The following is a 13,830-nucleotide window of genomic DNA, read 5'->3' on the forward strand; positions in this document are numbered from 1 at the left end:
ATATATATATATATATATATATATATATATATATATATATATATATATATATATATATATATATATATATACATACATATATATATATATATATATATATATATATATATATATATATATATATATATATATATATACATATATATATATATATATATAAATGTGTATATATATATATATATATATATATATATATATGTAAGTGTCTGTAGGTGTGTGTGTGTATGTTTGTTGTTGTAAATGCATTTGTAAAGATGTGTACTACGTAATATGTATAATATATCTCTAAAAATAAACAAAATCTTTCGTAAAATCACAAAGTTTACGAACAATAAACAAACCGTGTAGCTATAGCACTTAACTATCGGCTAGCAAACAGAAACGCTGGCAGGCACACACGCGCGCGCGCACACACACACACACATACACAAATACACACACACAAACTTACTTCCCGAACATTTAAAAACAAGGTAATTAAAAAGTCTAGTGACAATTTTAGCGCAATTTCCTTATGTTATCTAAAATAGGTCTGTCGTAGCGTAAATCAAGAGCAGGGTTAGTAAAACCATTGGTTAGTTAATTAGTTATTAAAACGTTTTTTGTGACCGAACGAAAGGATATTTTTGAAAACTTTCTTCGGAAATTTTGTTCTAAATTATGGCAGGATTCGATTGGTAAATGTTTCAAGTCGCTAAGTGGTCTGGTTGCCGAGATATGGGCAAAAACACTGCATTACTTCGAGGTTTTTTGGCTTTTCCGGGAAATCCATGAAAGAAACCCGGAATTTTTTTGGCCTATGTTCATCCTCGTAAATTGCTTAACATAATTGCTTTTGGAACTAGTCCTCGATATTGCTTCGTTGAGGAGGAGATACGACTTAAAGCTGCGGACACACATTCATTCATTCATCCATCCATTCATCCATCCAGAAATGACGGGTTAATAAACGCAATTCTCCAGAATGGAAATTGCGCTAAAAAGCTGAGATAAATTTTCAGCTTAGAACTTTCATGTCTTAACACATTTACACTTGCGACATGCGACATGTATACTATATGTGTCCAGATAAAAATCTCGCAAAAAGTTACATTTACATACTCGCTGCAAGTTTTTCTTTTTTCTAGACGTGTATACATGTCGCAGTTAATGAAAAAAAAACACAAGTAAAAGTCACAACTGAAAGCCAGATAGAAAAACCACAAACGTAAGACATCATCGGAAACCATAAATTAATGCCGCTTATGAGATTACCCGCAGAAGGATGTAATGACCTTCAGAACGGCCTCAAAAGGTGGCCTCTGGTCAGGATTCTGGGCCCAGCATCTCTCCATCAAGGTGATATAACCCTCCTGAACATCCGTCTCTAGAATCTCCGGTCTAAAAGGTGGAGTTTCGTTACTGCAGACCCGTTGAATGATGGCTGAATTTTTAAAAATAATTTTTTTTTCTATTAAATTTGAATAAATACAGGTTTTGATTGGTTAAAGGAAAATGTCGAGTTCGCTAATATGGCATGGCCTGTGATTATATATATATATATATTTATATATATATATATAGATATATAGATATATAGTTATATATATGTATATATATATATATATATATATATATATATATATATATATATATATATATATATATATATATATATATATAAGAAAAATTGGTACTTTTGAGTTTTTGACAACGTAGTATTACAAAAAGGAGATTTTTTTCTGCCAGCATCACTTTTAAATGTAGACATTAATACTTTTAATTTCTGAGTGACCTCCAATATCCGGAAAAAAGTACTTTTCTAAAATATCGATAACTTGAGAACCGTTTCAGTGATTGATAGTGGTTGGGTTAGAGACAGTGATTTGATAGGGCTATGTTTAGCGGTTTTGCCGGAGCCAGCTTATGGTTGATTAAGGATAAGAGTTTAAAAAAAGGTTAGGGCCAAAAGGCGGATCAATTTAAGGGTTTGGTTAAAATATGGGATGATGTGGTTGAATGGTAGAGCGTTTGACTGTGAACACGGTCGTCTGGAGTTAGGATCCCAGGCTCGAGTTCGTACGACGGCCCTGAATCCACCCAGCTCCGACTCCCATAAGGAAAAGTAAAGGCGGTTGGGCATAGTGTTGACCAAACTATTCCTTCATATCCTTAGGTCTATGAATCAGTTAAATTATACTTCACCTGCCGCATGGACTATAAGGTTCAAAAGGGTACTTTACGTACATATTTTTTTAAAATTTAAGTATAGTACTAGACGTTGAGGGGTAAATACTGGACAAATTATAGTGCTTGTAGCTAGGGGCTGGCGCTAGAGATTGGGTCAGTATCGAGAAAACTGTGGCCTGAAAACTGCGCAACGGAAAACTGTGAACACAAAAAAAGCGCAAGGACATTTTTGTTTTCTTAAATCGAGCATTTGTAGACATTAACAAAGAGTGACTACATGTACATTGTAGCATAATAAAACAAATTTCCGCGGAATACAACAAAATTAAAATAATTTATTATAATTAATTTGTATTTGCGCATTTTTCTGTCTGCGCCTTTTTCCGTTGCGCAATTTTCCGATTGCGCATTTTTCTGGGAACGATAGAAAAAACATGCGCGGACAACGCAGAAGTTGATCAGAGACCCCGATACTGACCATCGACTTCCAGAAAAGCCCTCTGGGTGTCGTAAGGCACCGATCTGGTCAGCGTCTCCTCCATGATGATGCCAAAACTGTACACGTCACCTTTCTTGGATCCGTCCACACGTTCCATGTTGTGGATGTGTTCCGGTGCCACCCACATTAGTTCTGTTAACAAAAAGTTTGTTTAATAGGTTTTCGACTCGAGAACACTGTACTGAGGTTTGTGTACCAGTAGTGGTATTAGGATTTTGGGATTGTCAGTAAAAGGTGTCATTCTACCTAGGGGGAGGGGGGGGGGGTGGGACTTTGGTGACTGACGATGTGTGATGGCGGGGGGGGGGGGAATTTTGTGACGTCTGACTAGATTGGGGGAGGGGGCTTAGAAAGTGCGACGACACAATTTTGCATTTTAAAACGTCGTGTTGAAAATTGAATGTTTGCCGTTATTTTGCATTTGAAAAAAAAAGTTTTTAAAAAATCGTATCAAAATTGATCCATATGCTCGAAATTAGTCGAGCTCAATGAATATTTTATGAAGAACTAGCTCTAATAAGACACAATTGCAATTTTGAGATGGATTGTTGGCTGAAGTGACGTCATTTAAGAAGGAGGGGATCTGACTGGCGAAATGTGACTATGGGGAGGGGTGGTAAAACTATTTTTTTTTAAAGCGTGATGTATGGTAATCAGTGCTAGGGTAAATTCTAGGATTAGGATAGGGGCAACTTGAGGCGGTGTGGTCGGATGGTAGAGCGTTCGACTGCTGACCCCAAAGTCTCGAGTTCGGATCCCGGGCTCGAGTCTATACAACGTCCCTGAGTCCACCCTTCTCTCATGTTTCACGTTAGGTTGCTGGGCATAATGCTGACCACACTATCCCTTCATATGCCGAGGGCAATAAAACAGACGAACTCTACTTCACCTGCCCCACGGACCATAAGGTTCTGAATGGCACTTTTTGTAGGCAACGATACCAGCTAAACCTACTCTGCAGCTCCGAGTGAGTGGCGCCATCTTTGTCCAGCTCATTCTCGTCCACTTGTCGAAAACTCGGCAGTCCGAAGTCCGTGACCTTGACGCTGAACTTGCCATCCACGACGCAGTTAGCTGACGTCAGACGCCCGTGGTAGCTGATCACCGATTGGTGGATGTACATCATGCCCTACGTAATAGGTTCATTCAATGCAGAAATGTTTGTTTAAATATTTAATAGAAGTCATCGAATTCATTAATCTGAAAATGGGAGGTTAAATATATCATGAGGAAAGTGGGAGTTTACTTTGACATTTTATGGTAAGAGTCGTTGGAGGTTTTTGGAGGGGACAGCTAGGAGTCTCCGAAGTTTAAGGGGGGGGGGGCAAAAATATTTTCTTCTAGCTATAGCAAGATAAACATATTAATGAATAATTAATAGTCGTAGTCATCACGGATAGTTTTCAAACAAGGATTCGGTGCGTAAGTCCGTAGTTTAGACTTACGAGAGGGAAAGTAAAGGCGTCTGGACATAGTGCTGACCACAATATCTCTTCATAGGCCGAGGTCTTCATCTGCTTAGAGTTTCTTACAGGCATCTCTTGGGGGGGGGGGGGGGAGCTTTACCGAAGAAAGTCTACCGCCCCCCCCCCCCCCGCCCGAACGAAATGGAATTTATATAGAAAATATATACTTTTAACAGTGACCGCCCCTGGAAATTTACCAGTCCCGATGGTGTAACTTACTTACAGTCAAGCCGACCGCTGGAATTTGTTGCAATGGTGACAGGACCTTACCTTCAGCAAGGAAACTTTGAACGCCCAGTCCAGTTTTTCACTTATAGGATCTTACCTTGACTACGTCGTTTAGCAAGGAAACCTTGAACGCCCAGTCCAGTTTTTCACTTATAGGATCTTACCTTGACTACGTCCTTTAGCAAGGAAACCTTGAACGCCCAGTCCAGTTTTTCACTTATAGGATCTTACCTTGACTACGTCCTTTAGCAAGGAAACCTTGAACGCCCAGTCCAGTTTTTCACTTATAGGATCTTACCTTGACTACGTCCTTTAGCAAGGAAACCTTGAACGCCCAGTCCAGTTTTTCACTTATAGGATCTTACCTTGACTACGTCCTTTAGCAAGGAAACCTTGAACGCCCAGTCCAGTTTTTCACTTATAGGATCTTACCTTGACTACGTCCTTTAGCAAGGAAACCTTGAACGCCCAGTCCAGTTTTTCACTTATAGGATCTTACCTTGACTACGTCCTTTAGCAAGGAAACCTTGAACGCCCAGTCCAGTTTCAGTGATTCAGACAACAGGACGTCCTGCAAACTACCTTTCTTGCAATAGTCGTACAGCAGACACAACTTGCCGGGTTGCACGCAGGCGCCAACAAAAGTGGTCAGATTTTCGTGGTGCATATTTCTCACCTGGGCCAAATAATCTTATTATTTAAAAAAAAAAACTAGTTGTTTTTTTAATGGTTGAAAGCTACTATACCTAAACAACTTAACTACAAAAAAACTCTACTAGAAAACAACAAAGCTACTAAATAAATTTTAGAATTTCAAAAAAAGGCGAAGAAAAACAAGAAGAACGAAACTAATATTATTGATGCTAGAATGAAACTGAATGAAATGGCATCCTATGTGGCTGAAACGTATTCTCTCACAGATTTTATCTACCAATGTTGAAGACACAAAAAGGGATGTATCGATAAATTATATGTTTCTAAGTATCAACAAAAGTATAGTCTGATACTTAGATAGGGCTAACCAAGTATATTAAATACGTGAGCATGTTTTTGCTGGATGGACATCCAGCGGGCTCGAACGCAGGACTTATGGGTAAGGAATCTAGCGCACTACCTGCTGGTCACGCGACCTTTTTTGATACTTAATATTTCTTTTTAAACTTAGTATGTTACAGATAAAATTGTAAAAAGTAAATCTTCAGGCTTAAAATGTTAGAATGATTTTAAATGTAAGAAGAAAATCTCCTGAATTCATCCCGGCTTCAGATTTTAGAATAGAGTCTAAACAAAAATAGATCAGTGCTTCAAATTGAATAATTTTTCATTTTTTTTTTTAAATTCAACGCTTACTGCAACCCTTACCGCTCGTAGCTCCAACAGAATTTGTCGATTCACGTCAATTTTGTGCATCCTCAATTTCTTTACCGCCACTACTTCTCCCTGAAATAGTAATAATATAAGGAAACATACAGTGCAATGTTAGTAAAATAAGGGAAAACAGCGTACACTGATAATAAAATAATGGAAAAAACGTACACGGATATAAGGAAACACACCGTACAATGATAATAATATAAGGGAAAACACCGTACATGGATAATAATATAAAGGAACACACCTTAAAAGGATTATAATGTAATGGAAAAAGTCTTACAAAGATAATAATATAAGGAGAAAAGTATTGTATACTATAAAGGAAAAATAACCTATAAGGATAATAAAGTAAGGAGAAAAGGATAATAAAATAAGGGGAAAATACCCTACAAGGATGATATATAAGTGTAAACACCATGAAACGGAAATAATATAGGGAAAAGACTTTAAAAGGGCAATAGTATAAAGGAAAACACACTTAATGGATAATAAAATAAGGAAAAAAATTGATATTATATATACGGGAAAACGTCCTAAAAAGAAGTTAATAAAAGAGAAAACGATAAAAAGAAAAAAAAAGGAGAAAACACCCTTAAAGAGTAATAGGCCTATAGGGAAAACTAAGTTAGCTTATACAATGTATAAAATAGTACAGTGCAGTTAAAACTCTGTCATTTTTGACGAGTTGTTGCTAGTACAATTTGGTGATTAGTTATTAGTTTAGCCGGCAAAAAACTGATACGAATTTTACAAAAAGTAATCTAACAATAAACATTTTTTTGCTTTGTTTTAGTTGACAGCGTGAAAGGGTAAATTGCATTTTTAAAAATACCTTATAAACGCCAACAAGAGCGAAGTTTTGACCGTCGGTGGGATGTGTTGATGAATCACTGTCTTTTGTCTTCTGTAATGTGAAAAAAAGGTAATTCGGTCAATACATTTAATAGCACCAACAATCCATACCATGTCATTTTCGCCAATTAAATATGTACTTCTATGATTGCTTGCAGTCTTTCTTTCAGACTTTTTTCCTCGGGGAGGGGGGGGGGTGGTACTTGTAAAAAAAAATTGTGGGGGGAGGGGGGCAAAATTTTCCTGGGGGGGGGGGGGGCGACACTGGTAAAAGTATATATTTTCTAAATAAATTCTATTTCGTTGAGGGGGGGGGGGGGGAAGGGCTGTAGACGTCCTCTGTTTGCTTGAGAAATTTTCTGTTTGGCTGGTTGGTAAAAGATAACCCTAACCTAAATTGTACCTTCGGTTCTAAATTTAGCTCTAGCTCATATCCCGAGTACTTTCGCGAAATGAATTCATTCAGCCTCTGCTTTTCAAAAGCCTATAACTTGAGTACTGTTTTAGATTGATAGACGAAATTTCACATAGTAAAATTCTCTGCCCTCTTTCAAATTTTGAGTAATTTCCGTTAGCCGGAAGCAGTACTTAACGCTTTTTCCGATTTTTTAATCAAAAGACGTATATAAATTTATCAAGTACTAATACTCCGGACTATTATACACACATCGTTTGCTGTTCATTTGGTGTGCAATTCTTTTTATCGATTCTATTTTTAAAAGTTTAATTAAAAATGGATTAAAAAACATGTCTATATCCCGCTTTTCCATCCCCCGTAGCCGAAGTTTATATGAGAATATTCTATAAAGTTTATGGGAGATCACTGCCGCTTTATTGTATGAGTTGTTTTACTTTATAATCATAATATCTATATATATAATTCTCTTCTGGGAGCCGCTAGAAAACAAGCTGCAAACGCGCCTAGAAAACAAGCTGTAAACGCGCTCCCTACCTCCCCACCCCTACATGGTTTTAGTGAGCTGTGTTCACTCTAAATGTTTACAAGCAGAGCCAACGATTTTAAACGTAGGGGGGGGGGGGGGGGGGGGGGAGAGGAGGAGGGGGGAGGAGGAGGGGGGAGGAGGAGGGGGGGGGGGAAGGAAGGGGGGGGGGGGTTATGGTCCTTAACGAGCTACTTATAGTGTTTTAAAGAAATATTTTCAGTGGCAGCGTTGGTACTGTCGAATTCACAAATTATGAATTACTGAAAAGTAGAAAAAACAACAACTAATAAGCGGCGTATGTTATGCCGCGGGCCGGCTCGTTATTTTTTAATATTTTAATTACGCCTCAGACATGTAATATTGGTCTTTCCTTAGTGCAGGACTATGCTCAATATTCGCCATGTGAGGACTTATAAATTTACAATCAAAGCTCTAAAGATAATTCTTTGTTTTTTTTTCCATTTTTTACTTTCTCGTAAATACGAAGTATAGAGAAAGTCTTGTAATCGTGCAAAAAAAAAATCGAGATTTTTACAAATCTCGATGTTTTACACCTCACTGATACGGAAAAACATAATTTTGCAATCTTGTCCGTATGTCTGTGTGTCTGTGTGTGTGTGTGTCTGTCTGTCTGTCTGTGTGTAAACACGATAACTTGAGTACCGTTACAGCTTCATATATAAGTATTTTATCAAAATCGTAGATCCGTATCGACTTTTGAGCGATTTCCGATAACCGGAACTGGTACTTTTCCTACTTTGAAGTTTTCAAAAGCCTATAACTTGAGTACTATTTCAGATAGATAAATGAAATTCCACATGTAAGTAAAAGATCTAATTCTCTACCTTCTGTCAAATTTTGAGTAATTTCCGTTGACCGGAAGTACTAATTTACGCTATTTCCGATTTCTCAAAAAAAATAACACACGTAAATTTATAAAGTACTAATAATAACCCGCACTATTATGCACATTTTATTAGGCGTTCACTTGGTGTGCAATTCTTTTTTTTTACGAGATTCTATTCTATTATAAAAAGTTAAAGTAATTAAAAATGGATTACAAATATTGTCTATGTCCTGAGTTGCCATCCCTCGTAGTTTTACATTAGAATTTTCGAGAAAGTTTAGAGGAGATCACTCTCGGTTTATTTTTATTTTTAATTATTTTATTATTATTTATTTATTTATTTTTTTACTAGGTGGAAACTAGCTTTATTTTGTAATAGTAACACCAGCCATACAGCACAAATAATCTTTAATGATTGATATAAGTCAATTGAAAAACAGTTATTAATTCAAATTAGATTTTTACATTTGAAATTGATGGACAGATGACTGCAAAATAAGGCTTACTTAAAACTAACTTCTACAATTCATAATTATATTATTTTAGACAAAACCTAGAGTTTTGTCTAGAAAATCTGCAAATTTATGTGGTTCTCCAGGTGGAAATGGTTGAAGTAAATTGAAGTCAAATGATGGTAAAGATTTGTATAGTAAGGGAACACTACAATAATAAAGATAATTATCTTATTACAGTTTTCATCATCGGCTTGTGAGGACTGATACAGATTTACAATAGTAATATTTCTTTCTTACTTGTAGCCTGCTTTCATTCATTTAAGATGGTTTACTTATACATAGATCTAATACAAAACGTCTAAATATGAAGAAAAAATAAAAATTAAAAACCAACCTGAAACTGAAAATGCAAATGTGTAATTAAATGATGATTCTAGGTTTTTTTTTCTAATTTTTTTTTTTCTAATTTTATTATAGCAAAAGTTTGGGATCTAGTAGGGTATTTCATGATTGGTTCATAATGATCGTGTCTTCAATTTTTAGAAATGATAATAAAACAAGTCACAAGCTTTTGTTTTAGTGTTTATAAGTATTTTAAATAGTACGTTATTCAACAATGTGATATTCACCTTTCTGTTTAAAATATTTAGCATTAATTATTGAAATGAATTATTTGTAAACAATTTATAAGTTTTCTTTGTAGCGTTCGGTATTCCTTTGTTGCCTTTTAGACTTTAATTATAAGTTGTCTCCCCTGATTAATGATTTAAATTATACATAGGAAATAACTACATTTCTCCTGGCAAAATCACGCATTGTTTTTCGAAACAAATATATTTTTTAAGTGTGAACATTAACATAGACCGAGCTTCATCTTCAAAAAAAATTCATTTTAACGTGTGTTAAATCGAACCCAATTTCTTCAATCCAATACTAACACCACGTTAATTAATTTATAAATCACATCGCATTATAATAATTATCGTTCCTAGTTCATGATTTGTGTTATTTTTCCCTACATCTCTATCAGATGCGTAGCAGCCCACTTCAGGCCCCAAGCCAAGCTATCAATTTTACCCACCCCTATACACCAGAGGCGTAGCGACCCTTCCCGGTGCCCGGGGACAAATTTCGATTTGCACCCCCCCCCCCTTGATCTTTTTTCATTTGCACCCCCCCCCCCTCAAACTTTCGATTTGCACCCCCCCTCGAACTTTTCATTTGCACCACCCCCCCCCCCCCCCCCTCAAACTTTCGATTTGCACCTCCCCTCGAACTTTTTATTTGCACCCCCCCTCAAACTTTCAATTTGGCGCCCCCCCTAAGGTCGGCGCACGGGGACATATGTCCCCCCCCCCCCCGCCCCACCCCCCCCCCTCGCTACGCCTCTGCTATACACCTCTGATCTCAACTACAAAGAGCTAAAATAAATTGCTGTAAATATTTTGTTAAAATAGGTTGATGACACGAACTCGCTTTTTTTTTAATCGTTAATCGATTTGACCGGATTTGGTCCGTGTACCGGATGGTAAACTGCATGGTGGGAATCAAAGTAAAAGCAATAACAATTTACCGTTAGCTAGGATAGAGTAAATGAATTGACGATGCATAATTAATGACCTGTGAAAGGTTGTAATTTACTACTGCGGTGCTGGAAACAGATTGGTAGTCCAGCATTACCGTCAGACTTTTGAAACTTTTTTGTATCGTTTGAATAATGCCCATCCGTTCCCGACATAGTTTTGTATAATGTATCGTTCATTCAACGGGGCAATGTGGGTTAATCCTAGACTGTTAATCCGAAGCTCTCTAGATCGAATCCGGGTTCAAGTAGTATGTCCCTGGGTCCATCCAGCTTTGATGGGTACCTAATTCGCGTTAGGGAAAGTAAAGGCGGCTGGGCTAAGTGCTGACCACACTATCCCTTCATATGCCAAGGTCTTTGAAACAGATTAACTCTACTTCATCTGCCCCATGTGACTTGGAAACGAACGAGGGAAAAGATGACAATTGTTCATTCAAATTATATACAAATAGAATCTTTAAAGCTTATATTTCTTGTTGATTTTTTTAATTTTGATTTTTTGTTGGTGGGGGGGGGGGGGAGGGTGAGGTATTTTTATTTTTGAGATGAGGAGGGTGCTATATATATATATATATATATATATATATATATATATATATATATACATATTCCAATACACGCTGTCGGAATTCTTAGAAGTACCACACAAAAAAGGTGATGAATGATGCAAAAATAGCAGTACTTGCCACTGAGAACATGCTTAACTTGGCGCTCTGGTTTTGGCCTTGTCGGAACTTGATGTCGTCATAGTCGACCCTCCAGGAGGTGCTGGCTAGGTCTCTTTCCCACACGATCCGCCTATGGAGATGTGTATGGAGAAAACGTATTTTAACACATGTCACCTACCACTGAATTTCCACACGATCCGCCTATGGAGTTGTGTATGGAGAAAAAGTATTTTAACACATGTCACCTACCACTGAATTCCCATACGATCCGCCTATGGAGAATATTTTTTTCTGAGAAAAGGGTAGTTTATTACATGTCACCTACCACTGAATTCCCATACGATCCGCCTATAGAGATGTGCATGAAAAAAGGGTGTTTTAATACACAGAACCTGGTTGTGAATGTAAACACATTCCGCATTTGGAGATGTTCATAGACAAAACGTATTTGAGTAAATGTAACCTACCAGTATATTCTCACAAAATCCGCTTATGGAAATATCCATCGACAAAAAGTATTTCACTACTGAATTCCCCTCTGACGATTCGCCTATGTAGTGCTTGGGCTAATAGTATTAATACATAGAACCTACCATTGAATTCCTAAACGATTCGCCTATGGAGTGCTTAGACTAATTGTATTTTAAAACTCTGAACCTACCACAGAATTTCTATAAACCCGCCTATGGAAAAGTCCAAGGAAAAAAAGTATCGTATTATTCTTAAATGAAATCTACTAAATCAGCGTATTTCTTAAGGAAAAAGTTATTTTAATATTAGGAACCTACAACTGAATTCCCAAATTGGACAAAAGTTATTTTAATATATGGAACCTACAACTGAATTCCCAAATTGGACAAAAGTTATTTTAATATTTGGAACCTACAACTGAATTCCCAAATTGGACAAAAGTTATTTTAATATATGGAACCTACAACTGAATTCCCAAATTGGACAAAAGTATTTTTAATATATGGAACCTACAACTGAATTCCCAAATTGGACAAAAGTATTTTTAATATATGGAACCTACAACTGAATTCCCAAATTGGACAAAAGTATTTTTAATATTTGGAACCTACAACTGAATTCCCAAATTGGACAAAAGTATTTTTAATATTTGAAACCTACAACTGAATTCCCAAATTGGACAAAAGTATTTTTAATATATGGAACCTACAACTGAATTCCCATACGATTCGCATATAGAGTGATTGGACATAAAAGTATTTTTAATATATGTAACTTACCAGTGTATTGTTATAAATCAGCCTATGCAAATGTCCATGGACAAATAGTATTTTTAATACAGTATTATGGAAACTACCACTGAATCCCCAAACGATTTGCCTATGGAGTGCTTAGACAGAAATGTTTTTAATACATGGAACTTAGCAGTGTATTTCTATAAATCAGCCTAAGCAAATGTCCATGGACAAAGAAATTAAATAGTATTTTTAATATATGGAACTTACCACTGAATTCCCAAACGATTCGCATAATTATAGAGTTGTTGGACCAAAAATATATTTAATATATGGAACCTCCCAATTATTATAAATCCGCCTATGAAAAAGTAAATGGATATTTTAAAAAAAAGGTGTTTTTCATGATTTAAATATTACGCCGTACTTCCCCAGGAAATGGCACGTTCGTGTTTGTACAGAAATAACAACGTCTAAAACAAAGCCCAATCCACCCATAACAACACTAGACAACGCCCGAGCTTATAATCTAATCCAGGGGTCTCCAAACTACGGCCCGCGGGCCGGATGCGGCCCGCGAAGTCCTCTCATCCGGCCCGCGGAGATCTTTTTGTCCAAGGAAAAATAGTTTGTTGGTGATGGCTGAGGAACTTCGCCCAGAAAAATCAAAAACATTCCTGGAAGAAACTGGCCCCCGAACTGAAATTTTATAGTTAATGCGGCCCTCGGACTGAAAAGTTTGGAGACCCCTGATCTAATCTGTTGAGTAGAGCCGTGTTTTTTTTTTTTTTTTTTTGTTAGGGAGGCTTTACGGGGACAATAGGGGATAACAAAAAACTGCTGTTTCATATCCAAATCCTTTCTGAGGATTCATTGTTTCTTCGTGTGTTTGTGTGTGTGTGTGTGCGTGTGTGAGTGTGTGTGTGTTTGTGTGAGTGTGTTTTAGCGTATTTGTATTGTTTTTTTCATTCGCGCAAGTTCCTGTTTTTTAAAATCTCGATAAAAATTTAATTTACATTATAGTGATGATAAAATGGCGAAGTATTGCATCAAGTGGTTCTGGAAATTCGAAAAAAAGGTAAATTTGTGTAAATCTACCACCTATTTTCTAATCACATATAAATACATCGGAGTTTTGATTATTAAATAAATTTAACTTGTCATATGATAAAAAATATATCAGGCTAGATAGTAATGGCTGAATAAAACAATTTTTGACAGTAACTGCGAAGTCATCAATTGTATTAGTATTAAGGAATTTTAGAGTAAAATTCTGAATACAATATTACACTAGAAAATAAATTTAATTGTTGATTTTTTTAAAAATAGCATTGAATGGATATAGATGTCAAATAATAACAACTATAAAATATTTTATTGTGTCGTGCTGATGTACCGTGAAGAGACTTTTTAAATATCTCTATAAAATTTGTTTTGTTGATTTTTTTAAAAATAGCATTGAATGGATATAGATGTCAAATAATAACAACTATAAAATATTTTATTGTGTCGTGCTGATGTACCGTGAAAAGACTTTT

The 13,830-nt window shown here is 36.2% G+C and overlaps 1 protein-coding gene across 1 annotated transcript in view; it reads right to left on the reverse strand.

The window, feature by feature from the left end:
* Positions 1-11,189, reverse strand: part of LOC131955623 (atrial natriuretic peptide receptor 1) — a 33,731-nt gene extending 22,542 nt beyond the window's left edge. Inside the window, exons 1-7 of the mRNA XM_059319814.1 lie at positions 11,106-11,189; positions 6,569-6,640; positions 5,725-5,802; positions 4,862-5,038; positions 3,623-3,797; positions 2,648-2,800; positions 1,255-1,423 (exon numbers count right to left, since the gene is read on the reverse strand). Coding sequence (XP_059175797.1) covers positions 1,255-1,423; positions 2,648-2,800; positions 3,623-3,797; positions 4,862-5,038; positions 5,725-5,802; positions 6,569-6,640; positions 11,106-11,117 — 836 coding nt within the window. The 5' untranslated portion in view covers positions 11,118-11,189. The remainder of the gene's footprint in view (positions 1-1,254; positions 1,424-2,647; positions 2,801-3,622; positions 3,798-4,861; positions 5,039-5,724; positions 5,803-6,568; positions 6,641-11,105) is intronic.
* Between the last annotated feature and the right edge of the window lie 2,641 nt (positions 11,190-13,830).

Source organism: Physella acuta, unplaced genomic scaffold (genome assembly GCF_028476545.2).
Source record: "Physella acuta isolate Inbredline_101_S28 unplaced genomic scaffold, ASM2847654v3 ptg001088l, whole genome shotgun sequence".
In the NCBI taxonomy this organism is placed as follows: Eukaryota; Metazoa; Mollusca; class Gastropoda; family Physidae; genus Physella; species Physella acuta.